Source organism: Rutilus rutilus (genome assembly GCF_951802725.1).
Source record: "Rutilus rutilus genome assembly, chromosome: 17".
NCBI lineage: Eukaryota > Metazoa > Chordata > Actinopteri > Cypriniformes > Leuciscidae > Rutilus > Rutilus rutilus.
The window spans coordinates 23,640,105-23,666,160 of NC_140230.1; the positions used below are offsets into that span (position 1 = coordinate 23,640,105).

The 26,056-nt window shown below is 35.6% G+C and overlaps 1 protein-coding gene across 11 annotated transcripts in view; it reads right to left on the bottom strand.

Moving 5' to 3' along the window:
• Positions 1-26,056, bottom strand: part of ptk2ab (protein tyrosine kinase 2ab) — a 62,889-nt gene that overhangs the window by 16,028 nt on the left and 20,805 nt on the right. For 4 of the 11 annotated variants that reach the window (XM_084385141.1, XM_084385138.1, XM_084385131.1 and 1 more), the window contains 21 exons: positions 24,164-24,330; positions 20,812-20,899; positions 19,759-19,838; positions 19,272-19,334; positions 18,280-18,334; positions 16,683-16,823; positions 16,295-16,372; positions 16,111-16,209; positions 15,900-16,017; positions 14,825-14,864; positions 14,465-14,523; positions 13,821-13,838; positions 12,811-12,867; positions 11,644-11,664; positions 10,992-11,089; positions 9,335-9,419; positions 7,918-8,018; positions 6,461-6,576; positions 6,148-6,248; positions 4,942-5,031; positions 3,594-3,798 (listed from right to left, as the gene is read on the bottom strand). In XM_084385141.1, the coding sequence (XP_084241267.1) occupies positions 3,594-3,798; positions 4,942-5,031; positions 6,148-6,248; positions 6,461-6,576; positions 7,918-8,018; positions 9,335-9,419; positions 10,992-11,089; positions 11,644-11,664; positions 12,811-12,867; positions 13,821-13,838; positions 14,465-14,523; positions 14,825-14,864; positions 15,900-16,017; positions 16,111-16,209; positions 16,295-16,372; positions 16,683-16,823; positions 18,280-18,334; positions 19,272-19,334; positions 19,759-19,838; positions 20,812-20,899; positions 24,164-24,330 (1,880 nt within the window). The remainder of the gene's footprint in view (positions 1-3,593; positions 3,799-4,941; positions 5,032-6,147; positions 6,249-6,460; positions 6,577-7,917; positions 8,019-9,334; positions 9,420-10,991; positions 11,090-11,643; positions 11,665-12,810; positions 12,868-13,820; positions 13,839-14,464; positions 14,524-14,824; positions 14,865-15,899; positions 16,018-16,110; positions 16,210-16,294; positions 16,373-16,682; positions 16,824-18,279; positions 18,335-19,271; positions 19,335-19,758; positions 19,839-20,811; positions 20,900-24,163; positions 24,331-26,056) is intronic. The other 7 variants (XM_084385132.1, XM_084385140.1, XM_084385137.1 and 4 more) reach the window with 3 other exon arrangements.

Consider the following 26,056-nt stretch of genomic DNA (forward strand, 5'->3'; position numbering starts at 1 on the left):
TAGCTATTGAGGATTAAAAAGGTTTCAGAACAATCGTTAAAAAAAAAAAGAAAAAAGAAATAGCACAAAAAAAATAAAGTTTCTTAACAAAACCTTTAAAAATGTTTAAATCAAACATGTCCTAAAATAAAAAATAAAAACTTTAAAAGCAACTTAATAAAAAAACATTAAAAGCAAAATCTGGCCTCATAAATCTTAATTCTTAATAAACAAATTAATTCTTACAAAAAAAAAAAAAAGAAAACCAAAACCTATGAAAAAAAACCTCTTGATTAAAAACATTCCCTAACTAAAAATGTAAAAAAAAATTGTTCATTTATGATCATGATTAAAAAAGGTTACATCTAATTTTATGTAGGGCTTAACAGCTCTTATGGATTAAAAATGTTTCTCAACAAAATAGGTAAAAGACAAATAATAATAATAAAGTCTGTCAAAAAACATAAAAAACAAACATTCAACAAAAAAAAATGAACAAAACAAAATTTGTCATATCGTATTGTCACATCCTTAAGGAAAAAAGGGAGAACATATCTGCTGTCTCTCAAAGGCCACATACAGAATCTATGGAATGACCATCAAGTCCCAGACTCACCCAAACCATATCAATCCACCATCCTGTGAATAACAGACTGTCTGCTACACCAAACCCTCATTTCTCAAGTCTAATGCTGAACTTTCCTGGGCTGTTACGTTCCTCAGAGGGCCACTCTTTTAAAAGAAAGTGACAACATTCACACCTGGCTAATTCAGTTCATGTTAAACTGTCCAGAATCAAGTACCAAACATCTCAACATACGCGCAAACTACAGTACTTCTACAGTGTTTAGAATCAAACTACTGAGTGCGAAGACAAACATAATGAATCATTCCTCAGTTTGTTTAGACTAGACTTTCTTTCTGCAATCGCTGACAAAGACTTCTGAGGAACAGCCAATTGTTTGAGCATCCTGTGTGTCAAACCCATGTGACTATTACATTTCATCATCGTCACTTCATCTCAGTATGCACTGATGAAATAACATTAAGAGATAATTTTGGGCAAGGTACACAAACTTTATTTGTGCTCTATTAAAACTGCTGTTTAGCAATCATAAACGTGACGCTCTTTTAAAACAAACCCCATCAACGCTGACCTTGAGATTACACTCTAAAGACCATAAACCCACCAATAGATCTCAAGTATACAGTGGCTAATTTCCTTATCAAACACAACATATTGACTAAACCTGCTCTGATAACTTCAGCACCAGTTATGGCTGCAATTTGGTTAATAAATGGCATTAACAGTGCAAATATTTACAGAGTCTCTTAGAAACAGACGTGCTACAATTTAAATTAATGATGGTACAGAGAGGGAACTGTTTTTTCCAATACGCATTTTCAAAATTTCACTCCATCCAAGATACCTAACAAGGAATGCATTTGTAAACTCAAGATGCAACATGACATATCTGTATCAATTTGGATATCTGGGGCATGTGTGTATAACTTGAGATTTTGGAAATATCTCAAGCTGTCAAATCTGTTTTATATCAAATAGAAAACTTGGATGTTTTTGCTTAAGGCAGACAAGATTCCTCAGATTATTTAGGAATCAAGTGTTTGATGGCCTGTCAGAGTACAGGTCGTATTTCCCCTCTCTATTAGCGTTTACAGGAATTGACTGCATGTGTGGACAAGAACAGACATTTGGGAACTCAATACTATTGTATCATGAAAGATTCAGGGAGTGCGTGTACATGCCTGAAAGAGTCAGGGAGAGATAAACACTCAAGGATGTGTGAGAAAGAAAGAAAGAAAGAAAGAAAGAGAGGATGATTTATTTCATAGTTGCTATTGTAACTATGAAATCAGGTCCAGACAGGAAGTGTCATAGACTTGAAGAGGTTGAGTCAAGGCTTATAACTAGATTAAACTTCCTCTAAGAATGCAATTCTCAATGTTTACACTTACATAGCAAGACATATTAATGTTTTTGAAAGAGGTCTCTTTTGTTCATCAAGGCTGCATTTATTTGATTAAAAATACTGTAAAAACAGTAATATTGTGAAATATTATTACAATGCAAAATAACAGTTTTTTTTTTTCCGATACAATTTAAAATATAATTTATTCCTGTGATTGCAAAGCAGAATTAACAGCATCATTACTCCATTTTTCAGTGTCACATGATCCTTTAGAAATTATTCGAATATGCTGATTTGCTTCTCAAGGAACATTTCTTATTATTATCACTGTTAAAACAGTTGTATATTTCTGTGAAAGTGTGATTCTTTTTTCAGGACCATTTTGGTAAATAGAAAGTTCAACAGCATTTATTTGAAACAGAATAAATGTCTTTACTTGTTGAATAAAAGTATTAATTTCTTTCAAAAATTGTTTTACAAAACCCAAACCTTTGAATAGTACTCCACATGTGCATGGGAAGATGTTTTTGTTTTAATTTGATAAAACATCCAACTACAAGACAACTAGTGTTGACTTCACAAAAAAGCTCTTGAATCATATCAGAAAACATAAAAATATGGTGCACATATGGACATGAACAATTATATGAAACATTAGCAACCACTGTAAATGTAGTATTATCTTTATAATATAGAGCAAGCTGAGCACTGGAGTCATACAGCTCTAAACCACACTAGTAAATGTCACTTGGACATGAATAGCCTGCATGAGCACCACAGCTAAATGTGTTGAAGCAAACCACAGCTCTGATATAAAATGCATTACAGGTCTAACCTCAGGCCTTTTCATTCAACTCAATCAAGCATGGATGAATGTTATGCTGAATCTCTACCTGCTGCGTCCAGCAATCTTTAAACAATCACGCCAGTCACACAGTTGTTTATACTAGAGCATTACAGCGCCATCTACTGCTATCAGGCAGACTCATTTACTGTGGTTATGAGACTGTGGTTATGCAAGGCTATGCCAGCAAAAATCAGATTTTTTGCATATCCAGTTACTATCCAGATGGGTTTTTTGACAGTCTTTAAAAAAAGTTTTCAAATCGGATTCAAATCAAATTTGAAGGCGATTTGAAATGCAATTCCATTCGGATTTTTACAGATGTGTCTCAGTCTGAACACTCTGGCTGTTCAAATTTGGATTTCAAATTCTTTTGTATCATTCTTAAGGCGACACACAACGCCAACGTCAAAACCAGTGACAGAAATGCAGAAAGTATACATTCAAACATGTATACCAGTCTCCTCCATTGTGGGTTTTTTCCTGTGCGACCCGGGACTCGACAGGGTGCTTATTTTGAAAGAGAGATAATGCACCTTCATTTTTCCTGCAATTTGAAAGCCTCGTCACATGCGTCTGTACGCCTACGTCATTACAAAAGCGACCCATGCAGATAGCTTGATTATATCAGGACGCACAAGCCTTACTTAATCACTTGCAATTAATAGTAATAGTAATACCTCAAAACATCTGATTTGAGAAAAAAAATCTGATTTGCCTGCAGTCTGAACATAGCCTAAGAAGGAAGCTTAATTGTTGACCATGACCTTTAATATTCAAATGCAGCTAAAAGGGAACAGAGCAGAATTTATGCAAAACTCAAAGTTATGTGGACTGACCTTAGTTGGCCTTTGAGCTCAGTGAATCGTGGTCGTTTGCTGGGATCGTACGCCCAGCACTTGGTCATCAGGCTGTAGAGGGTCGGCGGGCAGTTAGGAGGCATAGCCAGACGCTCGCCGTTCTCAATCCGACCAATCACGTCGTTATTCTTCACGCCTTGAAACGGCTTCACTCCGTACATCAGTATCTCCCACATACACACCCCTAAAACACAAACATAAAGTGAATCTAGATACACATGAAGACAATCGCATTATTCCACTTTACATGAAACCCAACTTTAGCACTAATTAAAGACTGCAATAAAACAAGTGGCATCTAGGGCTGTTGGAACGAATTCCGAAATTCGAATATAATTCGAATATTAAAAAAATCAATACTATTCGAATGCTGAAGTTCCTATTCGAATATTGCTTTTTTAAGTATATATATATTTTTAAATGCAATCTTGCCTTTCTCGCCGCCTTGGCACACACATGTGAAAATTAAATGCTTTTGTTTCGTCTGATAAACAATAAAGTTTTTGAATCGTAACACAATTGTGCACGTTATCCACGCTGTATCATCATAACAACTGTCAAAAGTCGCGGAGAGGAATGTCTCCACGGTAACGGAGATCAACAATTTGATTCTCAGTCCACATTACAACGTGAAAACGGCGTCTTCAAATATATCCACTTTGGAGTGCTTTTTCATTAATAAAAACGCCGTCTCATTGTGGACGGAAGGCCAAAACGGAGAGGAAAATATACGTTATTTTTTTTATGACAACTTACAACCTGACAAGCTAGGCGATCTGTCGGAGGAACCGCCGCTAAAACAGGCAAGAATTACTTGTGTTCTGCCTCTCTCTCTCTCCTCATCACGGGGCTCAACTGCTACCAGCTGTCCGCCAAAAGGCAATAACAGACAAACTGACGGTTTATCTGTGAAGATATGAGACCGATCAACATCACGCATTGGCGATCCATAAGACTGTGTAATGTCGTAAATATTAATAATAGGATGAATTTGAGCATTTAATATTCGAATATTATTCGAATATTAAATAAAATAAGGAATGGAATTCGAATAGTATTATAGAGGAAGATTGACAGCCCTAGTGGCATCACTCCCCAATCTACACTATTAATTAAACTTTCGCTACACACACAGGATAGAAAAATTCAAGCTCTTTATACACACACACATACATTTTCTAAACAATTTAGATGTCCCAAATGCATTGAACGCATAATGCTAATGGAAACTGTTTTTGTGGGCCGTTTCAATGTCTGAACATGCACATGATTTTGAGTTTCTGATTTTGACTAGAGGAATTGAAAGCAGTAAAGCACACACACTTACCAAACATCCACACGTCGCTGGCTGAGGTAAAACGTCTGAAGTTTATTGACTCTGGCGCCATCCATTTAATAGGTAGTTTTCCTTTAGAGGCTGCAAAGAGAAAGAGAGAGAGAGAGAGAGAGAGAGACAATGTTTTAGAGTCTGTTACAAAAGTCTGAGACCACTAGTGAGACCATAATGTTCATATGCAACATATATAACTCAATGGAACAATTTTCACTACAAATTATATTATCAGCATAGCAATTTGAGTGAAAACAGTGCAGAATTTAAAATATTGATTCATGTATATATTCTTCTTTTTTTTAACATGAAATGATTAGTTGCTTTTAAAACATAAAACCTGTCTATTTTGAGGTTTAATTAAAAAAAGGCTTTTGAACCCCAATGTGAACTACCGTTCAAAAGTTTGGGGTTAGAAAGATTTATTTTTTTATGATTTTGAAAGAAGTCTGTTATGATCACTGAGGCTGCATGTATTTGATAAAAAAAAAACATAGTTTAAAAAAACAGTAATATTATGAAATTTTAAAACAATTTTTACATTTTAATTCATTTTCAAATGTAATTTATTCCTGTGATGGCAAAGCTGAATTTTCAGCAGCCATTACTCCAAGCTTCAGTGTCACATGATCCTTGCTGAATTTTGGTACTGATCTGGTGCTCAAGAAACATTTCTTATTATCAATGTTGAAAACAAGTTGAGTTGCTTTATATTTTTGTAGAAAACGTGATTTGTTTCAAGATTTTGTGATGACTAGAAAGTCAAAAGAACAGCATTGATTGAAATAGAAATCTTTTGTATTATTATAAATGTTTTTACTAGCCAAGTTTTCATCCATTTTTTTTTTCTTCTATAAATTTGGAATAGGCAGTTGTTTCTCATATTTTAAAATAATCAGAAAAAAATATTTTTTATAAAAAGAGAGAGAGAGAGAGAAAGAGAGAGAGAGAGAGAGAGAGAGAGAGAGAGAGAGAGAGAGAGAGAGAGAGAGAGAGAGAGAGAGAGAATATATATTGGCTTAATTAGTTTAGTAAATGTTTTTTTTTTTTTTTTTTTTTTACACTTAATTATGTCTGTTAAAAGGTTTTGTATTAGCTTATGTTACATTCACCGTTTTTCTCTCTGTTTGTTCTGTTGCCACTATTTCTTTTTGTGGACACACACACACAAAAAAAGTATACATGTCGACAGTGCCTTCGTACCTTTATAATAAGAGCTGTCCTCCATGTATCTAGACAACCCGAAGTCTCCCAGCTTCACACAGTCCACTGAAGACACAAGAACATTACGTGCTGCAATGTCCCTAAAAAAAAAAACATCAGGAAAGAAAATGTTCAGTAGATACCTTTAAGTAGACACCTTATATCCAGACGATCAGTACAATATCAGTCAAATAAATAATGCATGCAGAAGTACAACTAGATGAGGCTCCTGATCCTTCCTGCAAAAACATTCAACAGAAAAGTGAAGTGATGACTACGACACCAGCAGTGTTTGCAAGATGTGGACACTTACCTGTGCACAAAGCGTTTGCTTTCTAGGTACGCAAGGGCTGTGCTGAGCTGGTAAGAAAACAGGATAAGCGATGCTAAATCCAGATTGTACTTCCTAATCTGAAGAAAGGAACGCAACTGAAAAATAAAAGAGGGAGAAAAAAATGTTTATAAAAAATATTTATTTCAGTAAATAATGAAATAATATTACGCAAGCTTTATGCAAATGCACAGCAAATTTAACTACATGAATTAACAATTAACAGCACTGTCAGAGTTAAAACCAACGATGAACATTAGATGGAGCTGTTGTACAGGAAACCACAGCCTATATCCATGAGTTTCTATTGCATTACTATGTTTTTTCCTCTGACAACTGTGACAGCAGCACACAGGTTTAAGAAATCACAGCTTAAGTGGTCATCACAAGTAGTCAGCTCTAACCAGAGGTGTAAACAAGGTTCACATTTTTTTTGTGATTACTCAAACCACATTTAGCTTGGTTATGTCTGCCATCTGCATGCTGCAACATACAATTCACTTAAAGTGTCAGAAAAAAGAAACATGTCGATCATGAGAAGTTTGCACATAAAAAAATTGTTTAATATAGTTGCTTGAATAATTGAAATGCCTAATATTTGAAACAAATAAATGAATATAAACCAAATAATTATAATGTTACCGTTGGAGATTTAAGACAAGCTGGAGGTTATTCGAACTTAAAAGTTATTTACAATGATTTGTAGAACATTTACATTCACATTCACAAGTTTTGTCTTAACAACTATCTACAGTAACCCTAACTAACCCTTTAGGGATAGTTCTTTTTTTTGTGTGTGTGTGTGTGTTCCACAGAAGAACAAAAGTCTCACAGGTTTGGAATGCCTTGAGTAAATAATGACAGAATTTCCATTTTGGGTGAACTATCCCTTTAAGAAAAAAAGATAAGAACATTCCTATTTGGGAATCAAATGTTTGTAACCTATTTTGTTCTCTCAATCTGGCTCCATATGTGAACAGCATGTGTCTTAGCTGTCCGCTTTTTATCGGATCACCCAAGACAGATGTTAACACCGGGTGTAAATAGGGCTTTATGTTAATGCAGAACCCCTTTAGAGACTTTAGAGAGTTTTTAGCTGTTTAGCAGGTAACAGTTTCCCACCAGAAAGCCCATTTACCCTCATTCACAGTGTCTCAGTTGGATTGAATCATCTGAAAATTGTTGTGACAAACAGCCCCCGCTAGCAATCATCTCTGCTACGCCTTTATGGCCAGTTTATGAGACAAGCAGTCATGATAGATTCCCCCAGCTTTAACCCGGCTGCCATCTTTGCGAATAATGTGAGCTTAATGCGTTTAATATCAGGACATGTTCCCTTGGACATATATGACGTGTTCAAACCCCTTCCCCAGACCCAATGCAAACTGCTACACATAACCCACATTGCCTGCCATAAGTAAAAAAAAAAAAAGCCCCACCTCTCCCAGTGTGCACAGCTCCATGATGATCCACACTGGGTTTTCTGTAATGACACCAATCAGCTTAACAATATGCGGGTGATCGAACTGTCGCATGGTCACTGCAGGAACACAGAGAGACAAAATTAGCCCAACATCACTGCTATGACATTTCAGCAGGGCGTACTGCAGCATATACAGTATAACTGCATTTGTTATGAAAAACATACACTACCATTCAAATGTTTCGGGTACAAGTTTCAGTAAAATTGATCAAATTGATCAAAAGTGACAGTAAATAATGTTACAAAAGAATGCTGTTCTTTTGCTGTTCAGTTTTCAACATTGATAATAATAAGAAATGTTTTTTGAGCACCAAATCGGCATATTAGAATGATTTCTGAAGGATCATGTGACACTGAAAACTAATAGTAATGAAGCTAAAAATACAGCTTTGTCATTTCAGGAATAAATTACATTTTAAAATATTTTAAAACAGTAAACTGTTTTTTTTATTATTATAATATTTCTAAATATATTATTTATTGTAATAATATTTCAAAATATTACTGTTTTTACTGTATTTTTGATCAGATAAATGCAGCCTTGGTCTTTATGACCCCAAAATTTAAACAGTAGTGTACATATTTGTTGTTGCATTCATAATGAAAGAACAATATATTACTCGCATAGTATTTAAAGATTTTTTTTTATTTTAATTACATTTCTTTTGTATATCGTCTCCTAAGAAATGTTGTATTGTGTTAGGTCACAACACGTTGCTTAAAGTAAAATCTGGGTCCTGAGGCAAAACATACATAGTAAAACCTTGTGATATGAGGCCCCATTTGCTTCCATAATATGGAGAAAAAAAGCTATGAAAGTCAATGGGGCCCATCAACTGTTTGGTTACCGACATTCTTCAAAACTGATCGACAATTTATCATTATTAAATTAAATTATTATGTTCACTTCTGTGTTCAGCAGAAGAAAGAAATTCATATAGGTTTGGAACAACTTGAGTTTGAGTAAATGACGACAAAAAATGTTTTGTCAGAATGTGGCATGACATTACAAGCGGATATTCAGAATAGTGGGATGTGCACCATGTGTATCTAAATCAGACAAAATTATACAGTTAAATCTAATTATCTGTGAAGGATCTATAAAAGCTGTGGTAAAAACATCATGTCCTATTTATTAGTGCCTGACCTTTCCTTCACTCTCACTCATACCAGCACCTGTTCAAGTGTACAAAAGCCAACAGCTGTGCTCTTACAAACTCCACATTCTGAAAATGTTTGGAGTTTCCGCACCAACTAACCAAAACACATTCCTCTTAATTTAAGTGATGGAAAGTTGACGGACACAGCCATGTAAATGACGCAGATATTCAGTGCTGTTATGGGCTGCTGGGTATCAGAGATTTTACACTCACAGGCCTCCTGGAGGAACTTCTCTCGAACGCTGTCCGAGGTGCAGTTCTTACACGTCTTTATTGCCACAGAAAGTGCTGGGTTCTCCTGACGGCAAAAAAGAAACAAAAAACAAGCATTTAATAACTGTTTTAGTCCAGCTTCCCGTTTCATATGGCATAATTATTTCCTTTCACAGTGTGAAAATTATACTTTAATAAAGACTGAACCTTTAATATCTAATAATCTAATATACACAACCACTCAAAAGTTTAGGGTCAGCAAGACTTTTCCAGTAAAACTAACCCTTATGAACTTAGCGGTTTAATCCAAATTTTCTGAAGAGACTTTATATGATGAACATATTCAATTTAGGCTTTTTTTCACATATAAACATTCATCGACTTACACATCAGTTGTAGTAAACCGAAGCTCAAGCATGTTCGCTTGACGTGTGAGAACCACTGAGGTTCATTCTTGTGCTACGGAAACACTTTGAGCTCCTGCAAGAACAAATGAAGTTTGTTCTCGCGCATTAAGCAAGTACAGATGAGATTTCCATATCTTACATACAGTACGTGAATAAAATCGGTTAAATAAAATTTTAATCGGTTCATCATTTAAAGCATGTGTCTCTTCTGAAAATTTGGACTAAACCTCAATTCATATGGATTAGTTTTACGATCTCTTAAAGGGTTAGTTCACCCAAAAATGAAAGTTCTGTCAGTAATTACTCACCCTCATGTTGTTCCAACCGCGTAAGACCTTCGTTCATCTTCGGAACACAAATTAAGCTATTTTTGATGAAATCTGAGCCATGTCTCACTCCTCCATAGGCTTCTATGTGACCGAAACTTGCTGGCCCAGAAAAGTTATTAAAGAGATCGTTAATATAGTCCAAGTGACTCCAGTGGCTCAATCTTAAGTATATCAAGCGACGAGAATACTTTTTGTGCGCAAAAACAAACAAAAATAACGACTTTATTCCACTATTCATTTCCTTCTCTCTGGACCTCTAGTTGGTTCGCGTAGTGTTTTTGCGCAGCGCGTCTGTGTTACACGTCACCACGTAGGCTCACTATTGGCCGACGCCGGTCATGTGTGTGATGCGTGATGACGTGCAACACAGACGCGCAGCAAGTCTTACGCGGTTGGAACAACATGAGGGTGAGTAATTACTGACAGAACTTTCATTTTTGGGTGAACTAACCCTTTAATGACATTTTTGAAGCGTCAAAGTGGTGGTTGCATAGACTGTCTATAGAGGGACAGAAATCTCTCAGATTTCGTTAAAAAGAGCTTCATTTGTGTTCTGAAGATGAACAAAACTCATACAGGTTTGGAACGACATGAGGGTGAGTAAATGATGACAGAATTTCTATTTTTGGGTGAACCTTTTAATACTTTTATTCAGTAAGGATGAATTAAATTGATCAAAAGTGACAGTAAAGATATTGTAACAAATAATAATAATTTCAAACAAATGCTGTTCTTTTGAACTTTCTGTTCATCTATTTATTAAATCACCATCCTTTTTCAACAGTTTGTTTGATGAGCATCAAATCAGCATTTTAGAATAATTTTACAGGAAAAAAATTTGGAAAATTATTTCAAATTCTAATAATATTTCACATAATTACCATTTAAATCATTTAATAAAATGTAACAAGTAATTTATACCGGACACAGGTAGATCCCTTGATGGACGTCTCCAAACTGGCCCTCTCCTATACAGCGTCCCAGCTCAATTCTGTCTCTTTGGATCTCATAGTCTCTGGCTGAAAGACAAAATGGACCTACAGTGAACGAACACTTAAAAATATAATTTCATTTATGATTATCACAGGCCACTTTGCACTATGTACTCAGAAAAATAACCAAGACCATGCAATTCTTTACTCCATCTGAATCTGTTCATATATGCTTTCCAATATAGAATCTATCCCATACATGCCATTAAAACACAATTATTAACCAAAAATGCAAACAAGACTCAATAAAGAACATATACCAAGGTTTATTCATGAACAAGATTTAAAAAAAAAAAAGAGTTACTGAACAAGCCATTTACATGTAGAAGTGTCAAAGCCAGTTTGGAGCACCTTTAGTGGAACTTGAATGTGTCAGTCAAAACGCAGCATATATGTGGGTAAATCCAAAAAAAACATTGATTTCTGTTTAAAACATCAGTAAATAAGGATATAAAGATTCACCCAAAAGAAACACAGACAGGCAAAGCAAAAGCACACAAACACACAGGCCCCACCGTCACACATGAAGTCTCAAGCATTTGAAGGGAAGGGAATGAAAACAGCAGGAGAAACAGCTTTACCTTCATCTAGTCCATAATATTCTGTTGTGCCAATAACGAGAGAAAACAAAGTGGCAAATATAACACTGGATAACATTAAGATCACCATTAACTAATAATTATTTCCTTTTATAAAGAACATTTTAATGAATGTTTACAAACGCTAAGTTTTGTTATCACGGCCCGGTGATTTTAACACTTTTATATTAATTTCACAGTTGTGGGCTGCTTATTTAATATTAAACAGCATAATTTCAGCTTAAAAACAATATATATATATATATATATATATATATATATATATATATATATATATATATTTATATATTTATTTATTTATTTATATATATATATATATATATATATATATATATATATATATATATATATATATATATATTTATTTATATATATATATATATATATATATATATATATATATATATATATATATATATAAATAAAAAACACTTACTTAATATTATTTTAAAAAAAAGAAGGTAATTTTGGGGTTACAAACATACAAGATTCTTAAATTAAAAAACATAATATATGATATAGCTAAATGTTTGTTCTATTTATAAAACAGGCATTCAACATCATATCCATTTCAATGCTTCCCTTGTGTCCTATAAGCACATGGAACAGCGTCCATGTGACCAGGATTGGTCAATACATGGATTTAGTTCTGTTGTTTTTACACAACTTCCTATATTCAAGCCCACACTGAGCAAATGATGATTGACTGAGATGCAAGCGCACAGAAAGGGAGAGACAAAACTGAACGCCACGTTACAGAGTTCAGTTTCAGACCTAAAAGAACAGCTAAGCAGAAAGCGACACCGACTCAAGCATCTATAAACGTCTCAAGAGCGTCTGTGTCTGTGATGCCAAACAGCTTGCTCAAAAATCAGGTAGATAATAGGAAAGTAGGTTAGGAAAATTTGCAGAATGATATATTTGCTTTTTACGATATAGAACAGCTGAACTCACTTATGACACCAATAGTCAAGTCAAATTTTAAACATTCACAATATACAACTTCGGATTTCCTCAATAAATAAATATTTGTGGACAAAACACACAAAAAGGATCTAATTTTAGCTGACTGATTCAGTTTTAAAGTGAATTTTTAAGCTAGAGCACCATAATACTGTTCTGAGATCAGTGTAAACCTGTGATACTCACTGGAGGGCATGGTGTATGTGTCCTCTTCGTCTATGATCTCAGCGTAGTCATCTGTTTCTGAAAAGGGAAAACAGTATTTTAAGTCCTAATGAACCAAGACCAGCTAAAAACAGCCCTTCCAAAACCAGAAGCCCCCTCGGAAACACGTCTTCTCATCTCTGGCACAACTCGCACACTCCACCGTCTCTTCCCCATTAACGCCGCAGTGCTAAGTTTAAAAGTGTTCGGAGGTCTATGTATTCTGCAGGAGTTTGAGTTGGCTTCGATCACATCCTCGCAACTGTGATATCTGAGTGTGTGTTTAAAGAGCGAGTACATCTGGCAGTGAGGGGGGAATTTATTTCTAAAGCATTGGTGTCACTGGGAAAAACAGATGAAGTCATGGGTAATCTGACAGCTATTGTGTCTGGTTTTAAGGAAAAAGTTATGTCACATATTCTCTACTCAGCAATGCAGCGAAAGTCAACAGATTTTGACAGCTTGTATTGACTGTCAGTGAAGTCCCGCGAGTGGAGTGCTGTGAGCAAACACTTTCCCCTTACTGTGAGAGAAAAGGATGTGTGTTTTCAGTAGATAAAGTCTCTAACGTGGCTGAACTGAATAGTTTTACGAGATCAAAACAACATCAAATTCCACTGTAAGCACACAGATACACCTAGGTATTTTGTTTTTCTGGAGTTCACAGGACTATAACATGAAGATGAATGCAGTCAAGCTGTGCTATCAAACAGGAAAACACTTCTGAGCAAAAACTTTGATATATACTTAATATTCTCTGAAAATTATATTGCTGTGTTGAGCTAATAAGTTCAAATACAAATGGTTGGGAGTTCAGTTGAGACAATATGGCTGGTCAATATACCCTTAAATGCTTAAACTTAAATGCGCATTAGAATCACTGACATATTAAATTTTGTTTGGTCAGCAAAATCACTCTGATCAAGATGACTCATTATAATATACTGTGAATAGTCCGCTCAATTCAGCATTAAGACAAAATTGGACTTTACCATCCCCACCAATATCATCTGTGGATCCAATCAGCATGCAAAAGATTTAAGAAGAGAGACAGAGAGAAAGAGAAAGCATTAGATTAATGTCTTTATCATAACAGATAGAAGGAGAGGCAACAGCACAAAAGACTATTTCATGGCTGTTACACAATGCAATAAAACAAAGCCCCAAACCACTATTAGCAAGAGGAAGTTCTTGAAAAAAAGCTTTAGATTATATTAAATACACATCCACTATCATGGTGAGGGACTTCCTAGAGATCTCTATTTTTCTTCCACTGAGATAATGACATTTTCTTTCCCGTAAAACTCACATTAAGACATTATTTAGTGTTTATTAAGCCATTTTCCTTGTGAGGAACATTGCCCACTGTAATTTAGGGGACCTCCATCCTTGTGGGGACATTCTACACACAAAAGTAAGTTGGAGAAGGTTTAGAAAGTAACTGAAGGGTTTGGAGGAGTTTTAGATGCAGAGCAACAGACTCGATCACATTCATTTCAACTCGAACAACTTAATTAATGAGATCTCCACAGGCTTTCCAGAAAACATCAGATGTTCAAACAACATGGCTGGAATTAGTTATGGATTACACTCATTATCAATGAAAATGTGTGCAGTCCTCTTGGATAAGTCTTACCTGATATGGAGATTGCTTTGGCCTTGACTCCTTGCAACCGTTTCTCATGGTTTGCTGATCTGCGTGACAGAGGTTGAAGAAGATGAATCATGTACATTCTCAATCAAACTTAAATCACAGAATGACCTTTTCTACACTGAAGCCACTGTGCCGGTCTGTTCCATTAGCATGTGCAGGGAGGATGACATAACAGATGGGCACTACCACAGTCACATTAATGGGAGCTGGGCTGCGCGTCACATTAGTTGAGGGTACACTGAGAGATTCCACATGTCTGAGCCAAAGAGGCCAAAGGAGCAAGAACAGAGTGTGTAAGAGGAGCTGAGTCTATCTAATGAAAAACTGTGGGTATAAACTTACTTTGGAGCCTTTGGGATAGATGGAAGGGCTCTCTCTCCTTCTGTTGACAAACATTGACAAATACAATTTAAATGTGAAAACTAAAACAGAAATAATAACACACAAAAAAACTGAGTAAGGAATATAATTTTCATTTTCAGAGTTTATTTGATGATTTGAGGTGACATTAGTAACAGTGACCACTGGCAATGTGCAATAGCTGTGTTTTATGCAAATGAGGAGCGACAATGGAAGTGAATCCAGTGAAGTTCATGTGATAATTAAAGAGTGAACATGCTAGTAACAGATGCGCATCTATCAGTAAGGTCAATTAATTTGTCAAGATTTTGTTTTAGATTTATTTTTAGCAGACCTGCATATAAAACATATATACAGTTCAAATGTTTGGGGTCTGTGAGATTTCTTTATGTGTTTTTGAAAGAAGTCTCTCACCTGTGCTGCATTTTTTTTGTAAAATACAGTAAATGCAGTAAAATTGTGTTAATATTATAACAATTTAAAATAGCTAAAATGTAATACATTTTCAGCATCATTATGCCAGTCTTCAGTGTCACATGATCCTTCAGAAATCATTTGAATATGCTGATTTGGTGCTCAAGAAACATTTCTTATTATCACCAATGTTAAAAACATTGTGCTGCTTGATATTCTTTGTGAAAACGTGATTTAAAAAAATGTCAGGACTGTTTTGATGAATAGAAATAAAAGTATTAATTTCGGTAACACTTTACAATAAGGTTTCGTTTGTTAACATGAACTAACAATGAACAATACAGCATTTATTAATCTTAGTGAATATTAATCTCAACATTCACTAATACATTTAAGATCAAAAGTTGTATCTGCTAACATTAGTTTAATGCACTGCGAACTAGCATGAACATGAACATTTTTATTAACTAACATAAAGGATAATAAATGCTGTAAGAATGTATTGTTCATTGTTAGTCAAAACGTTAACAAATGAAACCTTACTTTAATTTCTTCTTTTTTTTTTAAATCACAAACTTTTGAACAGTAGAGTATCTTATTTTGTCTGAGATCTGTGTGTGTGTGTGTGTGTGTGTGTTCTTACCTTTCTGTACACGGACAATAAACGATGAGGAACTTCCGTTAACAAGTCTACAGTAGCCGTCAATGAGATCGGCCATGTTCTCCGCAGTGTTCAGTGTTGTAGTTGTCACCGTCAGAGGCTGAGAAATGCACAAGAACACTGTATCATTATATCCATGTACAAAAACCACATATAAGACAAAATAATACACTGAAAAATGTGTGGGTGTTACCTCAGGTGCTCTAGCCACATCTAACTGCAGCATTCCCTTCCTCTCTCGCTCCTCAAACTGAATACTCTTCACTTGCGTGAAGTTGGCGAGGTGTGTTGGCTACACAAAGAGATACAGACTTAAGAAACACTGTACAGACGTCTATCAGTTCATTCCCCCATCCACAGGACTGCACAGTACTTACGTTTGAGCCTTTGTCAGTCAAGTAACTGATGCCTTCCTCTGGTCCGATGGCCAACTCCACTGATATCACCCAGCTCGACTAGCACACACAACAGCAGACACATTCAACTCAAACACTTCATGAAACACAAACAAACTAATAAATACAATGCAACATTATTTTCCCATCACATTGACGAATGATTAAAGGCTGTATCCATTTAAATAAAAAAATAAAAATAAATTAAAAAAAGACCATTTGGAGATGATATTCATCTTTTAGCCAACAGAGGGCACTACAGACCATTACATCACCATCAAGAAAGAAATAATAAAATCAAGAGAGTTATTAGACAACTTGTGGCTTTATTTTAATGAATTTAATTAATTAACACCTAAACTCAACTCACCCCGAGAGCACATTTAAAACACTCCTTATCAAATCTGTATATAGGGGACAGGATCTCAAAGAATTTGAGGATACACTGCTCATCGTTCAGATTGGCGAATTGTTTGAACGTCTGTTGGATCAGTTTCCGCAGGGATTTAGCCTGAAAAGACAAAAGACAATTACTTGTAATCAAATTAAGCTATTACTTACAATCCCTTAAAGGTTTTTTTTTTTTAAAGACTTTTTCCAATCAGAGTTTAATATGCATTGACAACACTAAGCAATGCGTGACTTAGAAAGATTGTAAACTGTGAAACACTGCTCTGTTTCCTCTGGCTCAACCAATGGCGTACATTTGGGGCGCAAAAATTACACACTTCACCTTTAGGTGTTAGACAACAAGAACCTTATTTCAACAAACTGGGACATTTGAATCTTTTAAAAGGAAATGGCATTCATAACTGAATTTTCTAAATGAATATTTCTTCAGAGAGAATGTCACTCATTTTGATGGCACAATACAAGACTAAAGACCATAGCCAAGGAAATTGCTAAAATAAAACCATCTCCGTAGAATAACGACAGCTATCTCAATAGGGGGTCTTATAATCCAAATTTAAACAGTTTCCTAATAGCTTTCAAATGAATATTTAATGGTGTAAACAAGCTGTGTGTCAAATTATGCAAACACTATCAAAAAGTATTCATTATTTAGACATGATAAATAGCCAATTAAAATCAGGGTCCTCTCCATAAGGACAAATCTAAAGATCCTCAAAACTGGTCGGTAATGCTCTCTTCCCTCTTGACATGGGATTGGGTTTCCATGGCAACCAATGAAAAGGCGCGATTTTGGGCTGCTTTGGGGTAGAATGTAAACTATGAAAAGGAAGAGCAGAGGAGAGCGAAAGCCACAAAATATGCAGAAAATCCCCTTTAACAAAGAAAAGGGAAATCCCTTAGGGGACACAAACACTATTCCCATTCTCAACCTCAATTTTTAAATGCACACAGGATTGCAATTTAGTGTACAATCTCAATGATTCAAAATGAGCAGTAATTAAAAATAAGAAGCACAGAAGATTCTAACAGCAAAAATGTAAACGTGAACTGCATAATTTTCGGATGTTAAAATATTTGGAGTCTTTCAATTTTCTTACATGTATAAAAATAAAATAAAATGATTTTTTTTTAAATGAATTTGTAATTTAATTTAAGTAATTCTTTTAAAAATGCAAACACGTGGCAATACATTTTTATAGAATTTTTCACAAAGAATAATGCCGTACAAGCAGCTAAAATAACAGTAGACATCATGCCACAGCATACTGAAGACTGAAACGGACTAGGTAGGTCAGGTGGAAAAGGAAACTGGCTCTGTGGCAAACTGCATTTCATTAGAACGGTTCCCTTCAGTGGCTTCTTCAGAGAGAGAGCGAGAGAGAGAGAGAGAGAACAGAACTGGGCCAAATCATCTCAAGGGTGTGAGACCGCAGAAGAAGCCAGGTAGGTAATAACATTGATTTTGCCTGAACAATAGCATTTTCTCACACTCAATAAATCAAGACAACCACCGTTTTGAGGAAGTCATCGCAGGAGCATCAGAAATGTCTTACCTTTACTGAATCTAATAAACTCTTTGGAAAGAATCTCCGTAGACCGACGTCCTTCCTGCAGGGAGAGAATACAGAAAGACACTGACTTCAGTTTTCAAAGAAAGTAAAACCTCAGATCAGTTTTTGGGGTAAAAACACAAAAAAATTAGACAACAACTTGTTTGAGGCTGAACCATTGGTAGAGGTTATTGTCTCTTCCGGTGTAAACACTACAGTAATGGAGCCGCTGCACCACTGCAAGAGATACGCAGAGATCAATTATACTCTACTCAAAATAGATCAGACGGGTTTCAGAGGGCCATGCAACACGGACTAGTTATTCTGACCCATATACACACAATCTGAGAGAAAAAGAGATGGAGAGAAATCCTACTCTGAGTACTCAGTCTAATATGAGCTTGCTTTGAAATACACAGCATTACATCATAAGGTAACAGTGCTCTATATGATAACATGAGTAAATGAGAACTGATCAGAATTTAATTTAACACATTAAATAAAATAAAAAGTGATGAACAAGTTAATAGTGACAGCAACAAGCAGTACTACATTTTGCTAGCCATTTCTTTTTGTGGTGTCATACCAAGTTTCCCTACGAAAGCCCATTTTTGGTAATTGCAAGTTTATCTCACAACAGTGAATATTTCTTCAAATTGCTCCTGTATATCTCACAATTGTAATTCTATTTCTCCCAATTTCTCTTCCTGTCCGGTTGACCGCTCGCGTCTCTTCCTAACAGACACGACCAGACCTCTGAAGAAGGACGAGGAGAACAGGAAGAACTTATGACTTGAATTTATTTCTCGCAAAACAGTGTACAGTTTATTTTTTTTAACTTTCTCACAACTACCTGATGCAGAAATCACCTACATCAAAGCTAACTGGACAGTTCAATAAAAACAGATTCTGCCTGAAGATGCATCACGTAATTAAATACGGGCACAAGGTTAGAACTGGATATGAATGATCTAAACATAGACAGCAGTACTTACTCTAATAATTCATAATTTGATTTCTTATCCAGGGCATTACCACGCATGTCCCTGAAAAACCTCCTGGAACAGAGAAGAGGAAAGTGATTTGTCTGAATTCAATCCTTAGTTGATAAAAGTCATTGGAAAACACTTAAATTTACACTACCATTCAAAAGTTTGGGGTTGGTAATTTTTTTTTTACCGTTTTTGCTTACTAATGCTTACTAACTCTGCATTAATTTGATAATACAGTGTAAATGTAGATTTTATGTTATTTTTATACATTTAAAAAATACTGAACAACAGTAATATTGTAAAATGTTATTACAATTTGAAATAACTCTTTTCTATATCATTATATTTTAATATTTATTCCTGTGATGGCAAAGCTACATTTTCAGCTTTCTGTGTCCAGTCTTCAGTGTCACGTGATGCCCAAGAAACATATTCCTATTATTATGTTAAAAACAGTTGTGCTGCATAATGTAATGTGTATCACACGTACCTGATTTCAATGCAGCCTAGTTTAAGTGCTATTTCTTGATCAACTTGATCGGCAATCGCCATCATATAATCACTTTTCACCTGGGCATACAGAGAAATATTAGTCTAGGCAAGGCAAGGAGAAAGACACAAGGTGAAACGGACTGAACAGGATGGATGATGACAGAATTTATAATTTCACTCATCCTCAGCAGACCGATATTGCATGTCAAATAAATAAAAAATAAGACAATGATGAGTTTCAATTTACAAGAAACAATAATACAGAGCTCATTTGCTATTCATGAAAAAAATAATGAAGGTTGATAACTGATGTATACTTTCCTCTCAATTCATACTATTTGTAATTCGTTTGTCTTCATTTCTTTTGTATAGATCGTCACACAAGGACCAGGTGGAATTGGTTTGTGCAACTTTCATGTGATGGCACCATAGAACAGAGACATACGAAGGCCAGTCACTTGTCATTTAAGCGTTTTACAACGATGTTTGTGAGCTCATGGTTTGATCTTTGTAACCTGGCAGTGATCAAACCAGTTATGGACCCTGAGCCTTGAACACTAAACCACCACTCAATCACTCAATGGGGTGCATCTCATGAAAATATATATTTCACCCCAAAATAATAATAAAAAAGAAATAAATTAAATATAAAATATACAAAAAAATTGGCATAAAGAAAAATATACCTATTGTAGGACCATTACATTTCTGCATTGTGACATTTTTATCATGACAATTATGATTCTCATTTTTGCAAAAACATCTATAATATAAGTATCTTGCAATATTAAATTACAATCCACATAAATTAAAAGCTGTACAACAAATAACACCATTACGCCCAAATACTTTGTTTATTATTATTATTTTGCAATTCCTTACTGAGAATTGGGAGTGTACTTGGAGAGTGGGAGTACTTAGTTTTACATTATAATTGTATTAAGACAATGAAGCCTGCAATATAGTATAATTTCTACCTTTTTTGATTTTGGGGTGAATCATTAACAAAAGGTTTGCCAGCAGTACACAGGCTGCCAAATTAAACAATCACCTGATGATAAAAGTAGTTAAGAGTTGGCTGGTCCTCAGTAAACTGGTTTAAAAATCCTTTAGGCAAGTATCGAATCCGTAGCTCATATCTGGAGAGAGAAGAGAGAGAGTTAAAGAAACGATCTAATAACAAAAAGCACATGCTGTCAGCTCTATCTGAAGTCGCCTGCACCGTCTCAGCATAAACCTCAAAATAATCATCAATGACTGGCAGCCGTAACACAGCCTGACCAATCACAACAGATGCTTTAGAAAATGAAGCCCTCAGGTTGAACATCTTTACTGTGTGCGTCTTGAATCCTTAACAATGATGATGGTTGGGAGCGGTTTAGTCATCTTCGCTCTCATATGTGACTGATTAGAGATGCCGGTGAGACATGATCTTCTAAAGTCTGCCAGACAACACAATTACTGTGGTATCAGTGGCTGCTCTCAGCAGCTGTCTGTCTGGGAGGTAAAAATCAAACCCTGTTCTCTCACAGCTGGCTCACTGTCTGCTCTCAATTACACTAAATTAGTTCAACACATCTCTCTACCTGAGAACGAGCCAGAATGCTGTGGCACCTGCCTCACACGTTCAGAACAATTATGTTCTCTAAATTCGGCTGGGGATGATGTACCTGGATCCTGCTGCCATCTGCCTCAGATATGATGCACAGAACATCAAGACAGAATGAGTTTCAAATAGTTTTAAAATGCATTGCGGAAATAACCTGTGCTGACAAAGACTGTATGGACTATCTGTAGGCTTGGGCTTTTTGGTGCGGGAAATTTGTGAACATTCGGATCTGGAAGAACAGAAACAGATTCTGTCATTTTGTTTAAAAAGTCTAATTTGACTATATTGTTGATTCCTTATGAGCTACATGATTCGAAGAAATGATTAAATAAAAAAATGTTGTTAGTTTTTTTGAGCACAAAAAGTATTCTCGCCACTTCATAACATTAAGTTTGAACCGCTGTAGTCAATTGGATTATTTTAACGATATCTTTACTACCTTTCTGGGCCTTGAAAGTTGCAATGACGTTGCTGCCTATGGCTGGTTCAGAACCTCTCGAATTTCATCGAAAATATCTTCATTTGTGTTCCGATAATGAACGAAGGTCTTACGGGTTTGAAGCGACATGAGGGTTCGTAATCAATGACAGAAATTTCATTTTTGGGTGAACCAACCCTTTTAGTTTAGTGCATATGCTTCAGCATTTTGCATAATATCACATAAGTGTAGGAAACCAAATTTTGAGTAAATAAAAACGAATTAATAATAAATTATGAACCTATACTGAAAACAAATGTCAGAAATGTACACATAAAATGAAAATGTGTGAATGTACATATCATTTTACTTATATTTTATACACACATTATTTGTGTAATACAATATAAAAGTGTGTTTTAGGGTAGTTAAAGTTAACATGTCTTTCTGGTTTTGATGTACCTCCTGAGTAGTGCAAAATTCATTCATTTGTGTAACAATAGTGTTTTTGCCTCAGCGTTGATATCATAAACATTGTAGAAATGTTGTCCCTCTACAATCAGGCCAATCAGCATAGAAACATTCTTCTACATGTACTAGCACAGATTCCCACTATTAAAAAAGTATTATTATTAAAATAGAACCAGTTTGGAGTTCTGGTTTAGATCAGTTTATCACTGTAATTTCAGCTGTGGTGAATAATATTTTTCCATATGGGAAACACGATCATAGACCATGAAAAACAAGAGATAGACTGCAAGTCTGTTTCTTTTCCATTTCTTCAGAAAGTAAAAAGGAGGAATTTAACCTGCTGATCTGCATTTGCAGAGGGTAAAATGTCTTGCTTTAAAGCAAATGCTGAATTTATTATCAGAGCTCTGTTTTTCATTATAAAGACATGCTGGAGGGCGAACAGAATCCAGCTCATCCTTTGAACCGCGGACTTCCCCGTAAATGCATAAAAAGCCCATTCATACATAATGAACGGTTGAAGAAAGAAGATGGGTGAAACAAGCCTCGGGCTGCGTGAATGGAATATAAACAATAGAGCAATTAAGCAGGGACTGCTTTATTTAGCTTCATTAAGATAAAACTCACTACGACTAGCCACATTCATTCTGAAGCTCCGCCCACTGGGTCAACCTCAGTTTGATGCAGAATTATCCACCCCCACTGAATGAATTATACATAAGCCATTATATATCATTCTTTCATCCTCTAAACATGAACAGCATATTCACTCCGATAATTCTTTACAACAGAGCGATATGCAGTGTCATCCTCAAAAAACAGGCATGACCCTATTCAAAGTACGTATTGGACATAAAGGGAAAATCTGTCTTATACAATGAAACAAGGGAAGGTTTGCATAACTTAGCACCTTTCTGAATGGTCTTAGGCTTGAACCATCATCATTTCATTCTATAGTTATAAAATTATACTTATAATAGTTACTAATGTGCCACAGCACCACAGTGGTGTCAGATGTCAACGATGTGTCATCTCAGAGACGTTAGAGGTGTTTTGATTGTATTGTAGACAGAAACATAAGCAGTCCGGGGAAAGATTACAGAAAGTGATGGCACACTTTACGAAGCCCCTGTGCGGCAACATAGACCTGTCAGAATCGAAAGCTTGTTACTTTCTCTGCAGAACGCACACAGTTCTGCTTTCTTTTATTTTTAAGTGCATATGAAAAAACATGATTGTTGATGAGAGCATATTCAAAGTAAAATAGTAAAAAGTAAAAAACATTCACATCTAAAATACACATTTTTCAAAGGCCAATGTTAAAACTGATATCTAAAAAGTAAGGTGGCCACTATAATGTTGACATACAGTATTTACAATTCAAGGATTTCTTTCTGAAACCAGCAAATGAAATGAAAAAAAACACACACACAAACACAAACACACACTATATACTATTATTTTACACAAAGAAATTATGATAAATCACAAAATGGACAAATATTGGCCAACTAATTTATGCCCTACTAGTGTCACCAAATGAAATTAAAATTCAAATAATCATTATTTTCAAGTACATTACCATTCAAAACTTTGGGGTCAGGAAGATAAAAAAACAAAAACAAATAATAATAATACTTTTATTCAGCAAGGATAAAACGTGACCGTATACAGACATTTATAATGTTACAAAAACATTAAACTTTAGTGACCCCAGTTTGACCTCAAACTTCTGAACACTCTGCCTGTTTGTCATTGGTTGAAAAACAGATGGACCTGCCATGAACTGTAATTGTATTAACTGCGTAGAACTACACGACTCAGCTGGTCATATGATCTCAATGTTTCCTGAGTCATAATATTGCTTTTATGGTTATGATATTGGCATTAAAAACAGTGACTCACCTCCAGTCGTCCTGAGGATGGCTGTGCTCGTACCGCTCTCTCACATGAGACACGCCCATGTCGGGGTGGAGCCAATGAACTTCACCTGTTCTCAGCTGGCAAAGGCGCAGACCAAAGCAGGACACACACCTCACCTTATGGATGTCCACGATCTTCTGTATAATGCCCTGAAAACACACACACAACAATTTGGTGACAACGTATAGTACCCTATAGAGTTTCTAAAATATTCAAAGCAGGACACATCTCAGTGAATCTGAGAGAATATTCTGAAGGAAACGGTTCAAAGCCAGAAGAGTTTCAGTTGAATCTTTCTTTGATCAATGTGTCATATTACGGGGTCAGTAAGTTCTTTGGTTCTGTGGGATTGTGCGAGAGGAGATAGATGAGACCAAGAACGAGCAGGATGTTCAAGAGTCTGCTGTAGCATAATATATGATGTCTAACAGGATGGAAAAACTGTTATTTAATTTATTATGCAAATTGCAAAATGCATGAGCCATGAGGAAAGAACTGATAAGCCACATTAGTGTGTGATGAATTATATTTCATGGTCATTATCTTTTCAATTTCCTTACAGACATCGGACTACATGATGTAGCGTGTCTAAAAAAAACAAATAACATTTTAAAAATGGAAAAACACAGATAAATCATAGGGCTTTATCACACTAAAACCACCTAAATAAACTCCCACAGATTACATCTGATCATTTAGTGTGGGCCAGGTTTGGATGAGGTTCAGACCTGATACGACTAAAGAGCATCAGATGTAAACCTGCATAAAACTGGAAGGATGACGGATGTGTGAGGGATGAAAGCGGGACAATACGCTTTGAAGTAACAACGGCTACTTGGCTTCAAAAACCAACCTCATTAAATAATTTAGAGTAGCATGCCATTGTCTGAGGGGGTTTTACCACGAGTGCTCTAGGCCACGGAGAGCTGTATTCTGAATAATGCTGAAAAGCATGAAGCTCAGAGGAAGTATCATCTTTAGTCTTACACAGGAATGTTTGTGGTGTCAGCATCAATAAAAATAATGCATCAATAAGATGTATCAATCAGTATTCAGACTAAACCGCTTGATACATATGGGTTCGTTTTACGATCTCTTTATGAACTTTTTGAAGCATCAAAGTGGTAGTTGTGTAGACGGTCAATGCAGGGACACAAATCTCTCAGATTTAATTAAAAAGAGCTTCATTTGTGTCCTAGAGATGAACAAAAGTCTTACGGGTTTGGAACGACATTAGAGTGAGTAAATGATGCCAGAACTTTCATTTCTGGGTGAACTATCCATTTAATAAGACTTCTACAAAGTTCAAAAACAACAATTAAACATCACAAATACACAATTTAGAACTGAAAATAGTCCTCTTAAAGGAGAACTCCGGTCAATTTAAACATTGAGCTAATTTTTTTGTACATTTGGAGTGCTGTCAGTACAGAGAACAACGACAAAAATCGGTGTTGCCTACACTTGTTATCCTCGTTTTAAAATTTGCACCCTGTTGACTTCAATGGGGCAAGTTTTAAACCTCCTTGATGTGTCATTACAAGTGCACAGGTCATGTGAGTGATTCCTTCTGAGTGAACGCGGGTGAATCTGACTGCAGTAGATGTGAAAGAAATATATAAAAAATGATGTTTATTCAGCCAGCGCACATACCTGTATTTACATCCTGTTTTCGGTCGAAGTCCACAGTAGTCGATTGTCGAGTTCACGCGCCTAGGTTTAGTACCTATGATCACGCGCATGAACTCGACAATCGACTACTGTGGACTTCGACCGAAAACAGGATGTAAATACAGGTATGTGCGCTGGCTGAATAAACATCATTTTTATTAATATCTTTCACATCTACTGCAGTCAGATTCACCCGCGTTCACT